General features: G+C 30.9%; 1 protein-coding gene across 1 annotated transcript; it reads right to left on the reverse strand.

Annotated features, from left to right (window-relative positions):
- Positions 1-8,669: 8,669 nt before the first annotated feature.
- On the reverse strand, positions 8,670-9,739 carry LOC119684068 (superoxide dismutase [Mn], mitochondrial-like). The gene is made up of 3 exons (XM_038098017.1): positions 9,581-9,739; positions 9,028-9,491; positions 8,670-8,972 (listed from the first exon to the last, which is right to left on the reverse strand). The coding sequence occupies exons 1-3, from the start codon at positions 9,616-9,618 to the stop codon at positions 8,821-8,823; spliced, it is 654 nt and encodes a 217-aa protein (XP_037953945.1). The 5' UTR covers positions 9,619-9,739; the 3' UTR covers positions 8,670-8,820.
- Positions 9,740-13,301: the final 3,562 nt, after the last annotated feature.

Consider the following 13,301-nt stretch of genomic DNA (forward strand, 5'->3'; position numbering starts at 1 on the left):
TAAATGATGTGCAATTTTGCTTAAAAGAAATTTATTTGAAATTATAAAGAATGTAGCAGTTAAATCTCTAGTTCCCAAAAATGATATATGGAAAGGTACCTGGAGTATTACATATTTCAACAAGTAAATATTATAATGTCTGATGAATGCATTGAAAATATAAGAATGCAATTTAGCAAATATATTTGAAAAGAATAAATTATAATAAATCACAATAGAAAAAACGACGTATACTGCAAAAGACATTGAAATATATTTATAGTTACAGATACAGGTTGTCAGTGAAGCGAAACACTACGACAATAATATTATTATTGTTCTACCAACTGACTAATCGAATGTGGTTAGAATTTTAGTCTAACTCTGTACATTTCAACAAAACGGACAGACCTATTTTGTTGAAATGGCAGTACAGGCTAACATATCCCACTACATACCTTGCAAGCAAACTTAGCACTACCCTAGTTGATCACATTGGCAGATCATCAGATAACTTTCCATGTACCATGTTCCATGTAATTGAGGTAATTGAATAGGTCTTTCGTTTTTACCAATAAACAGTCTGATAAGCCAGACATTCACAGAAAAAGTTTCATAGTTTCTTTTTTCTGCAGGTTTGCAATGACTTTGCAGTGAGTATTATGAGGAATGCACAGTTACTCTGAGTGAGTTCCTATACACCAATGACCAGAAAAAACTGCAGTAAGTCTTGCAGTGTTCACACGATCCATTTTGATGAGTTCCCAAGATCTAGTTTTATTAGAGCAGATGAACATGGATTTATACTTATAAAGAACTAGTTCTTTATTCAGCATTACAGATGCGACACTTCCGTTCAATTAATTTCACAAAAAGTATCCGATCAGTATCCGACTGAATTGTATGACCAAACTTTAAACAACTATTAAGAGGTTTTCTGAGGATTTCTTGTTAGCAATTTCAGCATATCGGAAATATATTCATTAGAAAAATTAAATTAAATTTCTTAACAGACATCTTTTAAGTGCTTTTGCAAGTAAACAGGACGAACTAGAGAAAATTTCATGTACCGATAACGTCAACCACTTTCCAAATTCATCTCGTTTAGCATATTATGTCTTTTACCTTTTCGGAAAAATCTATTTACAGGTTAAGCGTTTTCTAGACATAGAACCCATTCAAAAGCGTATATCGACATCTTTATACCAAGTAAATCACTATCATTATTGAATCAGTAGGAAATATTTTAAGTACAGTAAATCGATTTTGACCAAAAACAAACTTTTTATTTTTAAAGTCTTATTTGTATTTGTAAATCGATTTTTCATCGAAATAAATTAATACATACAAAAATATATCGTCATTATTCTTATAAACTTTACTTTAACAGAATCATCTTTACCAAATTGGTAAACAGTCCCAGTTGACGTCAGAGTGTAAGACGTATGGAGCGAAAAATCAACAAAGCCGATGAAAATATCCACATGAAGATAAATTACTGATGTTAAATATTTACACAATCCTATATCTGTATGTGTGTGATACATATACAGATATATGTTTTTTGAAATAACATATTGTTTAAATGTTCTTATTGAACCAAAGCAAATATTTTAACTATGTTACATTTTCTACAAAAGGAAACAACTCATTTTGGACCCTCCCAAAGCCTACAGCGTATTGAATCTGTACATTTTTCATAATGAAAACTAAACTTTTCCGTTCAAATATAATTCACATAACATATCCAACAAAAAAATAATATATCACATAAGTAACTTTGTCATTGACCCTAGCATGAGGCACAAGAGCATAGCTGGAAGGAAGGGAACAGCAGAAACGGACAACCCTGAAACTTTGATTCAAGAATGTGTACATTTTTTAATATATTGTTTAATTTCTTTTAATACTTATTACTTATAAATGTATAACGGTGTTAGTAGCTGCTATAATTTCAGTCAAATGTAGTGACTGCTCCACCTTCAACTTGGCTGACATTGACAGCAACTCAGCCACCACACTAAAGCCGATACCGACTCCCACACACAATTCTTACATGTACTCTAGGTTATGAAAATGTCAAGAATTTGCATAACAGCACTCAAGAAAGTGTACTTCTCAGATTATAACTTGACATAGTTGACATTTGTGGGTATTTGGATACATGCAGCGTACAGCGTACAGCGTGCAGCATTCTTGGTAACTACACTCGTCTATATACACTTATTTGAATAGAAATAAAAAACTGTTTAAATAAATTTAAAAATAGGAGTGCTTACAGAATTCATCAATTATTACATAAATATATTGATTATCTATCATTCTCCAAATATTACTATTTCACTATTTCAATAAAAATTTTCTGTAATTCCCCAAATATCGCCACCTACAAGATATATGTTATTACTATTTATGCAAGGATATTAAATTTATAATTATAGTTAATTTTAATATTTTAAATGAAACCGAGGTTTATGTTTCACGTGGTGTGTATTTAATAGCCCAAGTAAAAGTGAGAGAGCATGTTTCTGTGGAGTTGACAGCTCCCGAAGCCAAACAGGACTTTTCCAGACAAACAAGATAATATCCCGCTTGACAGCAAGCATGTGTTCGAATTATATCGCATGACTACACCATTAATGAAACAAATCGTAGAGCCGGATTTGAGAAGACACCGGTGTTAACTTATACAATGCAGCTAAATACATATCCGGAGGCTGAGAACTCCAACTAAATATGTAACACATTAACAATTATTGACATTGAAAATATTTTATAAGTCTGATTGTAGAAAGTTATTTATCACTTTTCTGCCTAACAGGATCGTCATATATTACTATGATACTCGGAAACATCGATTTAAATTCATAATAGCTCAGTTCAAGACTCTGTATAAGAGTCTTCGACACTAATAAGTCGAATATTCGAAAACCTCTCCTTGAAGTTTTTGCCACATAAAAATTTTTCATATGCACTAAGTAACTTATGTCATATTGGAAACAACAAAATCTTAAAGATACTTAAGTAACTTACTAAGTAAGCAGTGGAAACACAGCTTTCTACTTGATTGTTTCAACTTTTGAGAACATCGGTAAGTTAGTAAGTTAGCTATCAAAAATAAAACTCTTCTCAAATTATATATAAATAATTATTATTTTGTTAGAATTAAAGTTATAAAAAGTCGTCACATCATGAAAACATGGAAGCAGGCTATGGAAAATTTCTAAATGCCAAGCTAACTAATAATATGAAATGTTCTGATATTAAACTAAATAATGTATATATTTTTAAATCTGAATTATTTTTAACTGAAATTAAAGTTTCGCTATATTTGCCAACAAAATTTGAACTTTTCAAAATTTCAATTGACATATTTGCTTTGATTAAATCCGTAATGCCTTTATTAAGCAGTTCAATCTCTTTTCCCTGGTATTTGATAGGAAAGGCATTAGATTATTTTGCTAAGCCCACCCTGCATAAGACCATTAGCGCTATGAATAGAGAGTCTTTAATGAATACAAATAAGAGCATCTTCCACTCTACGAATCCATTTTTGAATTTTCTTGCAGAAGTGAGAATGCGAGCCAAAAATGGTGAATTCTCAACACCCGGTTTACCTATGGTTAAAACGGACTTAATGAGTTTAACAAAGATATCAGGAGATATTTGGAATAAAATGAGTGACAAGCAGAAGAAACCATATAGAGATTTTGCAAGTAAGAATCGGTTGTATAAAAATAGTATGACACAGAAAGTAAAAAAAGGCAAGAAACGTAAACGGTCTTCGTCGGGAAGAAGGAAAATTGGTCAATATAAAATGCAAAAAAAATATACGAGAACCCCTGAAAACAGTAGTGTTGTAACTGTGTATCGTGCCGATACCAAAAGTTTGCCAAGCATTTCGAAATTGTTTGTTATACAGCCAAGGAAGGTAGCACAATTGTGAAAGAAATTTTAGTAAATGGTCAAATATAACTTGGCAGTAATATGTGGATATTAAGAACTTCATTACCATATCAATGGTTTGTTCCATAATATTCCATTACTTAACAAAACTGTGTAAAACTATAACTAAACTCGGTGAAAAATTCTTGGGAATCAAACCTAGATGCCGAAAGACAGAGTGAATATCAATAACTGCAATAAAATTCTAAAGACTACATCCCATGATAAATGTCTCTGGACAGCGAACCGTATGTGAAGGCGAGAAATTATGTTTGTGTTTTTAGAAATTAAAAAAATTTGTTGTAAAATATTTTATATTTTAAAAAACTAAATTGTTACTACAATCTTGAAGACTCTACAGCACTAATAGCGACTGTTACTCTTTAAAAATCTATTGTAGAATAAAGCACTCCAATAATAAATTAAAATCATTACTATATATTGTATTCGTGTTTATATGAGTTCGTCTCATCGTCACACTATCACACAATCATTTCCAGTGCATATTCAAAGCTTTTAGATGTCACATAGTCCTGCAGTCCTAGGACTTTTGAAAACTTCATTTTAAACAATTAATGTTACTGAATATACATAGTAGTAAATTGGTTGCTTTTCCATATGTTATATGATAAAGAAAAGCATTTTCATTAGAAAATATATTTTATATTTAGAAACCACCCACATAGTCTACGTGCGATTCAAGTGAACACGACCACAACACTATCAACATCTACCCATGAAGGATGTCTGAAATCTTCACACAATCACGTTTTAAGCGCCGTGGTACACATCGCTTCACCCACAAGGAATCAAACAATCAAGTACGTTTTCCATTACTTTGTTTGCTGCGGAAAAACTCAATGAAAATGAAAAACTCAATGAAGTCTTTGCTCTTTTCAAAGCAAATACAAGCTTTACGCATTGTCGATAGTTGATAGTCGTTTGGGATGCTCAACTCTGTTAATGGAATTTATAGATTTACTGATGTTTGATTTAAATCCACTTTCTTGCCAAAGCAGATTTTCAAAGTTGTGCATTTTTTGGACGTGAAGTGTATCTGACGTGTAACGTCGACTAACATTTTTACATTAGTAGTTCTTTAGGGAAATGTGTAGTTCGCAGTTAGAAAAGGTAAAAAGAGCAGTCAAACTGCATAACTAAGGTAGAGGTAGAAATGGATAAAATTCAAATTAATTTTTCTTACCAATTAAAATCAACAGATTATACTTATTTAGATCAATAATTAATAATAAATCATCTTTAAAACAGATATAAAACAGGATACAATCTTTGGTATAATTACCTTATGTTATTTTTAAATAATACGGTAGCACAATGGGCCTATAGGCCTAAATGGATCCCCTTGGGATCGCAGGTATAACCTAACCTAATCTACCTTATGTTATTCGTAAAAATATTTATTTTTTATCATCCGTGAACTTTCAACAACTGATAAAATTAAACTATTTTTTATACAAAATAATTACTATAAAAGTATCTCAAACCAAAAGAAAATTATAAATTCATATGAAACATCACTTAGCTTTGGGTTTGCTGTATTCGCATTTAAGAGCTTACTCGTATTTAGCGTAACCCTAGGTCTCTTGGTTTTAAGATCTGTTTCGTTCTAATGATTTGGTTTTTGTATGGATTTTTATGATACATCTGTTCTTGATTCAAGAGTTACTTGCATCACTGGACAATTTTTTCTTTAAGAATTATGTGAGACTTTCGATATCAATCTCTCTTAGTCTTACGGGGTGCTCGAAAAGATTGAGACCTCAATAATATTTGAACAAATTCATTACACTTACACTAACTTTTAACTATATTCACAAAAACTTCTTTAGTAAATTCTAATATATTTATATAGGTATTACAGATTATATTCAACTAGTTCAAGCCATCTGTTAACTAGATCTAACTGAACAAACAATAAATTGCTTTGTAAGATATAATTCGGTTAGCGAAAAATATCGCTAAATCCTTTTGTCTTACTAAATAACAACATAGGTATAGTTGATACTGTTGTTATATGTTGTATACAATATTTATTGATGGATCCCATATACCTACATTCAAAGAGTTGTAAAGAGTAGCAAAATAGACGCGTGAAGATTATAAAAAAAGTTGCAAATTAATTTGTTATTTAAACGACAAAGACAGCCATTGACCGAAAAATATGGGATATTAACTTTGGTTTTAAAAAACTGTTGGGGGCAGTTTTAGAAGATGGCGGCATAGATAAGACTTTTATAACATATTTAAAACGAAGAAAATATCCCAAAAACCAAAGAATTGGAAATACTTTGCGGGTTAAAACAGATTCCTTCAATTTATTGATACTGAGAAACAGAAAAAATTTATTTTGAATTTTAAATCATTAGAAAATAGTAAACAAATCTGTACTCCGTATATGAACCAAGGATCTTCACTGCAGATCGTGTTTATTATCTGTTAACAGTCGTATGTTAATGACAGTCGTATAAATAATTTTTTTGCAAGTATAACTTTTCGATTATATCTCTTTATTGTCTGATAAAGAATTGAATTGCTTATATGATTTGTTAATATTACAATTAAATTTAATTTCTATATTTGCATTTAATATAATATAATCCATATAATATAATTGTGTCATTCTCGTGCATTTAACATTACTAATAACATTAACATGACTAATGTTACTACTTGCCCTCTAAGCCTCAGAGCATATATAATACCGGTCATTTTTTTTAGCAACTATTTACTCATTTAACTTAATTATTAATCTCATTTAAAACATTCTGACTAAACAAACATTTTGGTATAAAAAAATAAAATTTATAAATATGAACTTTTGCGTTTTGCAGATTGTGTGCTTTGCATTATGGAACCTGGCAGCGAATGCGCACTGTTAACTCTTCGGTATGTCGCTGTCTGTGTAGAGCCACAAGCCGATTTGCAAGAATTGATTTTTCACCAATATTAATAATGCAAGAAAATTCCCTATAATATAATATAATAGTTATTTATAAATGAATTTATTTACTTACCTGAACGCGATTAGTTAAATGATTTGCCAAATAAAATTACAGAGGAACACTTATTTTAGCACTAACAATTCAACAAAAAGTTTTGAAGATATTTCCTGTCCAAAATTTCTCCTTAAATTGTGCATTTGAGTTTATAATTAAAAATATTGTTTACAACAATTGTTGTTTGTTTTTGATTCTATTTTTCAAATATCTTGAATTAAATTTTTATTTAAACTATTCCACAAGAACTATATTAGTAAATCTCGATGCTCACTACCACCCGACCATGTCGTGCCATCAGACAACTGCGAACTCCCTTCGTAACTTTTCACATATTTTCTAAATGACCAATATTTTGTCCAGCAGCTGATGAAGAAGGAATTTCTTTGTTTTTGTTTTTATCGTTAAATCATATAAAAATATTTGTTGATTACATACAAAGCAGCCAAGAAAACAAAACGTCAAATTACATATTTCGTTGTGTGAACTTGGCAGTACTGGCACATATTTCATATTAGGAGCTCTAGTGGTGACTAGCGAAACTGTTTGAAATACTGGAGAAAGTAAATTTTATTGTAAATAGTTTTTTTAAATTTAGGTCGTGTGCGAGTTAGGCTAAGTTGCGTTCTAAATGAGGGAAATTCTAAGTTGTGTCGATAATGTATTGATGTGTCGATACGTGTTGATAAATGGCAAAATGAGTCCAGTGCAAAAAATCCCAAAAAATCTCCCATTTGGTTTAGCATCAACTTAGCCTAACTCGCACACGACCTTAGAGTATAATCTTTTATTAAACATAGATACATTATTTTTCATTCCATTATGCATATATTTTATTGAACGCAGATCCATTTAACTGTTATTTAAAGAGTTTTAGTAATATCTGTACATGGTCTCATTATTAATATAAATAAAAAATTAAAAGGTCTACAAAACTAAATGAATTCAAAACACAGAACTCCATTTGTTGAAATTGCATTCGTTCATTTAATATATTTTTCTTTCATGGACAAAACTATGAGATAATGTAAGGGTTAAAATCCAATTACTATTGCTGAATTGTACTTAATAGATATTAAGTAATACGTGTGCGGGTAAACTGAACCAGTGTTCAACTTCCATATAAACTTCCATATAAATAATTTATAATATACTATTATCTATGTTAACCCATGAGATTTTATTCGCTTTAGCCTTCTCAGTTCATTAGTAATATCCAGCAGTTGAATAGCGTCTACATTGAAGTAATTGAGTAATCGTTTTTCATGCTTAGTAGCTATGTACTTCTTGTATGGTTTCTTTGACTGTTGTAAAAATCACAGAAAACGAATCCAATTTTATAAAAACAACTTTCAATACGATTATCCATTCTTCACGTCTGAGAAATGCAAAGAGAAAATCAATATCGCATGTCGTTGTTGTTGTTGCAACCTGCTGGGACTTGCTTGTGAAGTCCCTTTGGGAGCTGTTAAGCGGCACTTAGTCATCGCTGGCAACGCGTGGCTCCGGGACGTAAACCGAGCCTTTCTAGAAATCATCTGTATCGCATCTGTAGTTCTTATGAATTTATTGCTACGATCTATCAGGTTCGCGTATAATCTTGTTCGGTCAGCTCCAACACTTAACTGTGTTATAAGTGGATATTTAACGGGTAATATAAGATAAGTAAACTTTTTGGGACTATGAATTTAAATATTTGACAAAGCGTTTAAACAAAAAAACAGACAATTTTAAAGCTTAACGTTTATTTTAGTATTCGTATTTATTTGAATGCAATGTTCATAATTTGGCCTAGCCAATTCAAATTCGTATTCACATACATATCGAAAGTAATCTACACAAAACATTCAACTCACATATAAATTAAACATGTATTTGATTATTTAGCAGAACTTGCAGCCGCAAATCGTTTAGATATATCATTCCAATTAGCAATTTCCCAAATTGCTTCGACATATGAAGGACGCACATTTTTGTATTGCAAATAGTATGCGTGTTCCCAAACATCTATTCCAAATAGCGGAACAAGACCTGTAAACGAAATAATAATTATATTTGAGCTATTAAGTATTACTATGAAACTTACCAGTGCTAGCTTCCAAAGGATCCTGGTTTGGTAGAGCGGCGATTTGCAGTTTGCCGGTTTTTTTATTATAACCCAACCAACCCCAGCCGGAACCTTGAACGGCAATTGTCAATGCTGACATTTCCTTTTTGAATGCATCAAAGCTCTTAAACTGTTCGTCTATGGCACACTTCAATTCTTCTGATGGTTTAGTGCAATCTGGTGCAAGATTTTGCCAGAAAATTGAGTGATTTATGTGACCACCACCATTAAAGCGTAAAGCACCGGCCAAAGAAATTATTTTTGTGGTATCTTTTTTGGATTGAGCCTCCGCCAATTGCTCTTCAGCCGCATTTAAATTAGTAACGTAAGTTTGATGATGCTTGGTGTGATGTATTTCCATAATCTCACGGCTAATTATTGGTTCCAAAGCTGTATATTCATAGGCCAATTTCGGTAAGCTATGTTTGCCCCTAACGGCAGTTCTGAATCACAAAAACAAATTTGCGTAAAATAAGCGGTGCATTTATGTAATCAGCATTTATATAGACATGTACGTTTTGTGAATACTTACTTTGTGACATTACTCACGTTACGTACCAATGAAAACATATTTAATTTGTTACTTTTTTGTATTTCAAAGGTAAACCACAATAAGAGAATCGAAAACTTTTCCTAATAAAATTATACACTTTCCCAACTCTAAATTTTGCCGATAAATAAACGTCAAAATAACTTCGACATACTAAGATTGAATAGCACTGCCAGCATAAAAAGTCGTACTGTTTTTACACTGTGGTGAAACCAAACAAAATTTGAGGTCAGTTGAGCGATAGAACTTAATGATATCATTCTAAGCAGAGCTTCGAACCGGAACTGAATCATGGTATTTTGTAATATTTTCTATATACTTTTCCAGATGGTTAGAAACCATAGAGGGCGGTAGGATGATTTCATAAGTTAGTAGGGCGATACGAAAGATAGAGTATGTCATGAGGTGAAGGATTGTAGCTTGAATATGATTATTTTGTTCTCATTTTTTTTGTTTAATCAATATCTAAATTGTTAAGACTTTCGAAATGTTTAAAAAAAATATTGAGTATGTAATCAGTATAATCTTCACTAATGTTCACTAACAATCAATAATTAAACTTCCATCGCATATTTGCTTATTAAAATAATGGTTTCTTAAATTCGAGCTTTCATTACTAAATGATGTAAATACTTAACGTGGTGTTAACCTGCCAATACACCCACTTGAAGAGGGAGTTTCTTGTATTTTTAATCATTTAATTAAAACAATTTTTGTTACGATATAGTTTCTTTCGATATAGTAGTTTCTTTGTTAACACTTTCATGTGCAGATTGTTAATATCTTATATGAAAACCTATTTAGTTACGAGTCTATCCAGTCACATATTATCATTAATTCTGTTCTGAATTAAAGAAATATTTTTTTTAAATATTTGCATTTTATACTGGCATTTTCTAACATTAAAAATATTCTTCAAAACCAGGCATTGAAAATTTTTTCATTTCATTACAAAGAGTTCTATTTCATTGCATATTATTTCCAAAAATCCGAATCAGATGCTTTACAAATGTTATGCCCCGGCGTATAATTAGACAATAGTCGCTGACTACAATTGCTGACTTTTCTCACTGCAGGCCACTTATATAGAATTCAGTGTCTAGCGACTGTTGTTCAGGTACTACAATTTCTTTGCACAACTAGATTTTTGACATTTCTAGTTACTGTTGCTAGCGGCTGTTGCCAGCGACTGTTGTCAACGACTGTTGCCAGCGACTGTTGTCTAATTGTGCGTTGGGCATAACATGAAGTAAAAGAACGATTATGTGATTTAGAATAGAAATAGTCGACATAGTCTGTTTGCTATCAAAATATTATAGATTCGTTTATGGGTCTAATTCAGAAAGTTTGTTATTTATAGACTACTATATTAATAATTATAAATATTAAATATTTTAAGTAAGTAAAAAATATTTCTTGTTTTTTATTACTTTAACGTCTTAGCAAAACAGTTTTCGAAAAGAAATTAAAAAAAGTAATTTTTAGCTGCAGTACATCTAGTATATATTAAGTCGAATACGGACAACTTCTGAATAATAATCGTTAAACAGTTAAATTGGCAAATCTAAGTCTTTTTTTATAGACTACTAATAAATGCGACAAATTTTGATTTATGCATTACGGAATTATATTTTGAAAGACTGCATTAAGTATCAGAAATTTATTATATACTAAATATTAATTGAGCTGCACATAATTATAAAATTTGAATTGATTTGGTTTTATATTAAATTATTGATGTGAATACACAATATATATGTCCATCTACTATAAATTTTGATAATAATAATAATAAAAAATCATAATGCCGTTGGCTTTAGACTTATCAACTTGCTTAAAATATATTTATGTCCACGCTTTAACCTGAAACTGCAATGAGAATGAAGTTTTGTGAAAAGTTCAATCCATGAATGACTAATAAGTATGTTAAGTATTCCAACTTAACGGCCAATTATAAAAAACTTTAAATTGTGCATAATGTTTGAATAATAAATTAAATAAATTTGAATAATAATGAATTAAAATATTTTGTTTTAAACTATATAAAAGCCATATTTTACTTTAAATGATGGCATATCTCAAGTAGTAAAAACTATTTCTATAAAATGCAAGATATTGTAAAAATTGTTTTAGTTCTTAAAATGAAGACTTTTTTTATTATTATTGGAAGGAACAATACTTCGCTACTACCTATGTATGAGATTTGTAACGCAACCACAAATCTCCTAAACTAATCCAGACAAAAAGAATCTTTTATTATCTTAATCACATCTCCTCTTCTTCTTCTTGTTATTGTAGTTGTTATATCCTGTGAGGATCTGCTTGAGTGGGCCCCTTTATAGATGGGAAATGGCACTTTGTCGTCGAATATGATCAGTCAAAATAGAACCGATCGTTTTTGAAACCTAGTACAGAGTTCTAATTTTACCTTTAAAGGTTGAAAATTCACAGAAACATGCCTAGTTAAAAAGGTTAGGTTAGGTTGGAGTGGCAGCCTTGTATCCAAGAAAGCCCAAATGTTGAACTAAAAGGTCAGTATACGACCAACGCAAAAAAAAGCAACAACTTTCCCATTAGGTAAAGGTAAACCAACCCGACAATTCTGTGAATTTGGCTGAGTCCAAGATGACAGCTCGGTTAGGTCAGTAAGAAAAGGAGCCCCGAAGATTTTTAATTTTCTCCTAGCTAAAGATGAATACGAACACATGAGATTCATTCTCAGAGCCACAGCTGAGACAAAAGTCATAATAGGGAAGACCAAGAGATTCGACAGTAAGATTTTTGTTTAATTGAAAAATGTGTTAGCAAACTCGTCTGCCCTACAAGAAAAGAAATAGTACATTTTTTAATATTAAAATAGTTTCATCAGGGATTTGATTATAAAAAAATAATTTTACTGCATAATGGATTCCTATTACTTCTGCCTGAAATACACTGCAGTAGTTTGGTAGTCGAAGTAAAAAACTAAGACCCAGTTTTTGAAGAATATACCTCGTTTGTCTATTTTACAGCCGTCGAAGTTGGAAGCCCTAAATGCGACCTATAGCTCTTCTACAGCATTAAATAGCACAAGTAGCTTTATAGGTTCTTTCAGCCAAGTTAGCCTTCCAACTGAGTATGGAATTTAAGTGATGCTGTTAGAAGGTGGACTGTCCGAACCATATCAGAGCAGATAATAATAGTGGGAGGACCCTGGTTAAAAAAAACGGTGAAAAATTTAAGTTTACATCTATTTGCTTCAGTTCATATAAAGGCCTTTGTGTACACTCTTAAATTTTTTGAATCAGTCCTAACAATTTTGCATTATTGAAGCAATGTGACAAATAACTAACACACACACCTGTGAAGATATTTTCAATCAAAATAAAATTTTTAAGTATATGTTTTTAACTTAATGAAAAGTACCAACTATTTCTTCAAATGATTATTAATCTGAAATCAATCCACTTCATTCTCTATATTCTTTATACGTCATTCTTTATAGACGTTGCTATCGATTTCCTTTTTTTAAAGCTATTATTCAAAAATAAACAAGTTATCAGAAAGGTTAATTAGCTGTTTAATGAGGTTGAAACCTATAAACATTTAATTGATCATTTATGATAACGATTATTGCCTTTATTTCTCTCTTACCCTGAGTACTATGTCACACAGGCTAATAAATGTAAGCTGGAAAAAAGCCTTAAAAGCAACAAGAAATGTT

This window comes from Teleopsis dalmanni, chromosome 2, assembly GCF_002237135.1.
Source record: "Teleopsis dalmanni isolate 2A chromosome 2, ASM223713v2, whole genome shotgun sequence".
Taxonomy (NCBI): Eukaryota; Metazoa; Arthropoda; class Insecta; order Diptera; family Diopsidae; genus Teleopsis; species Teleopsis dalmanni.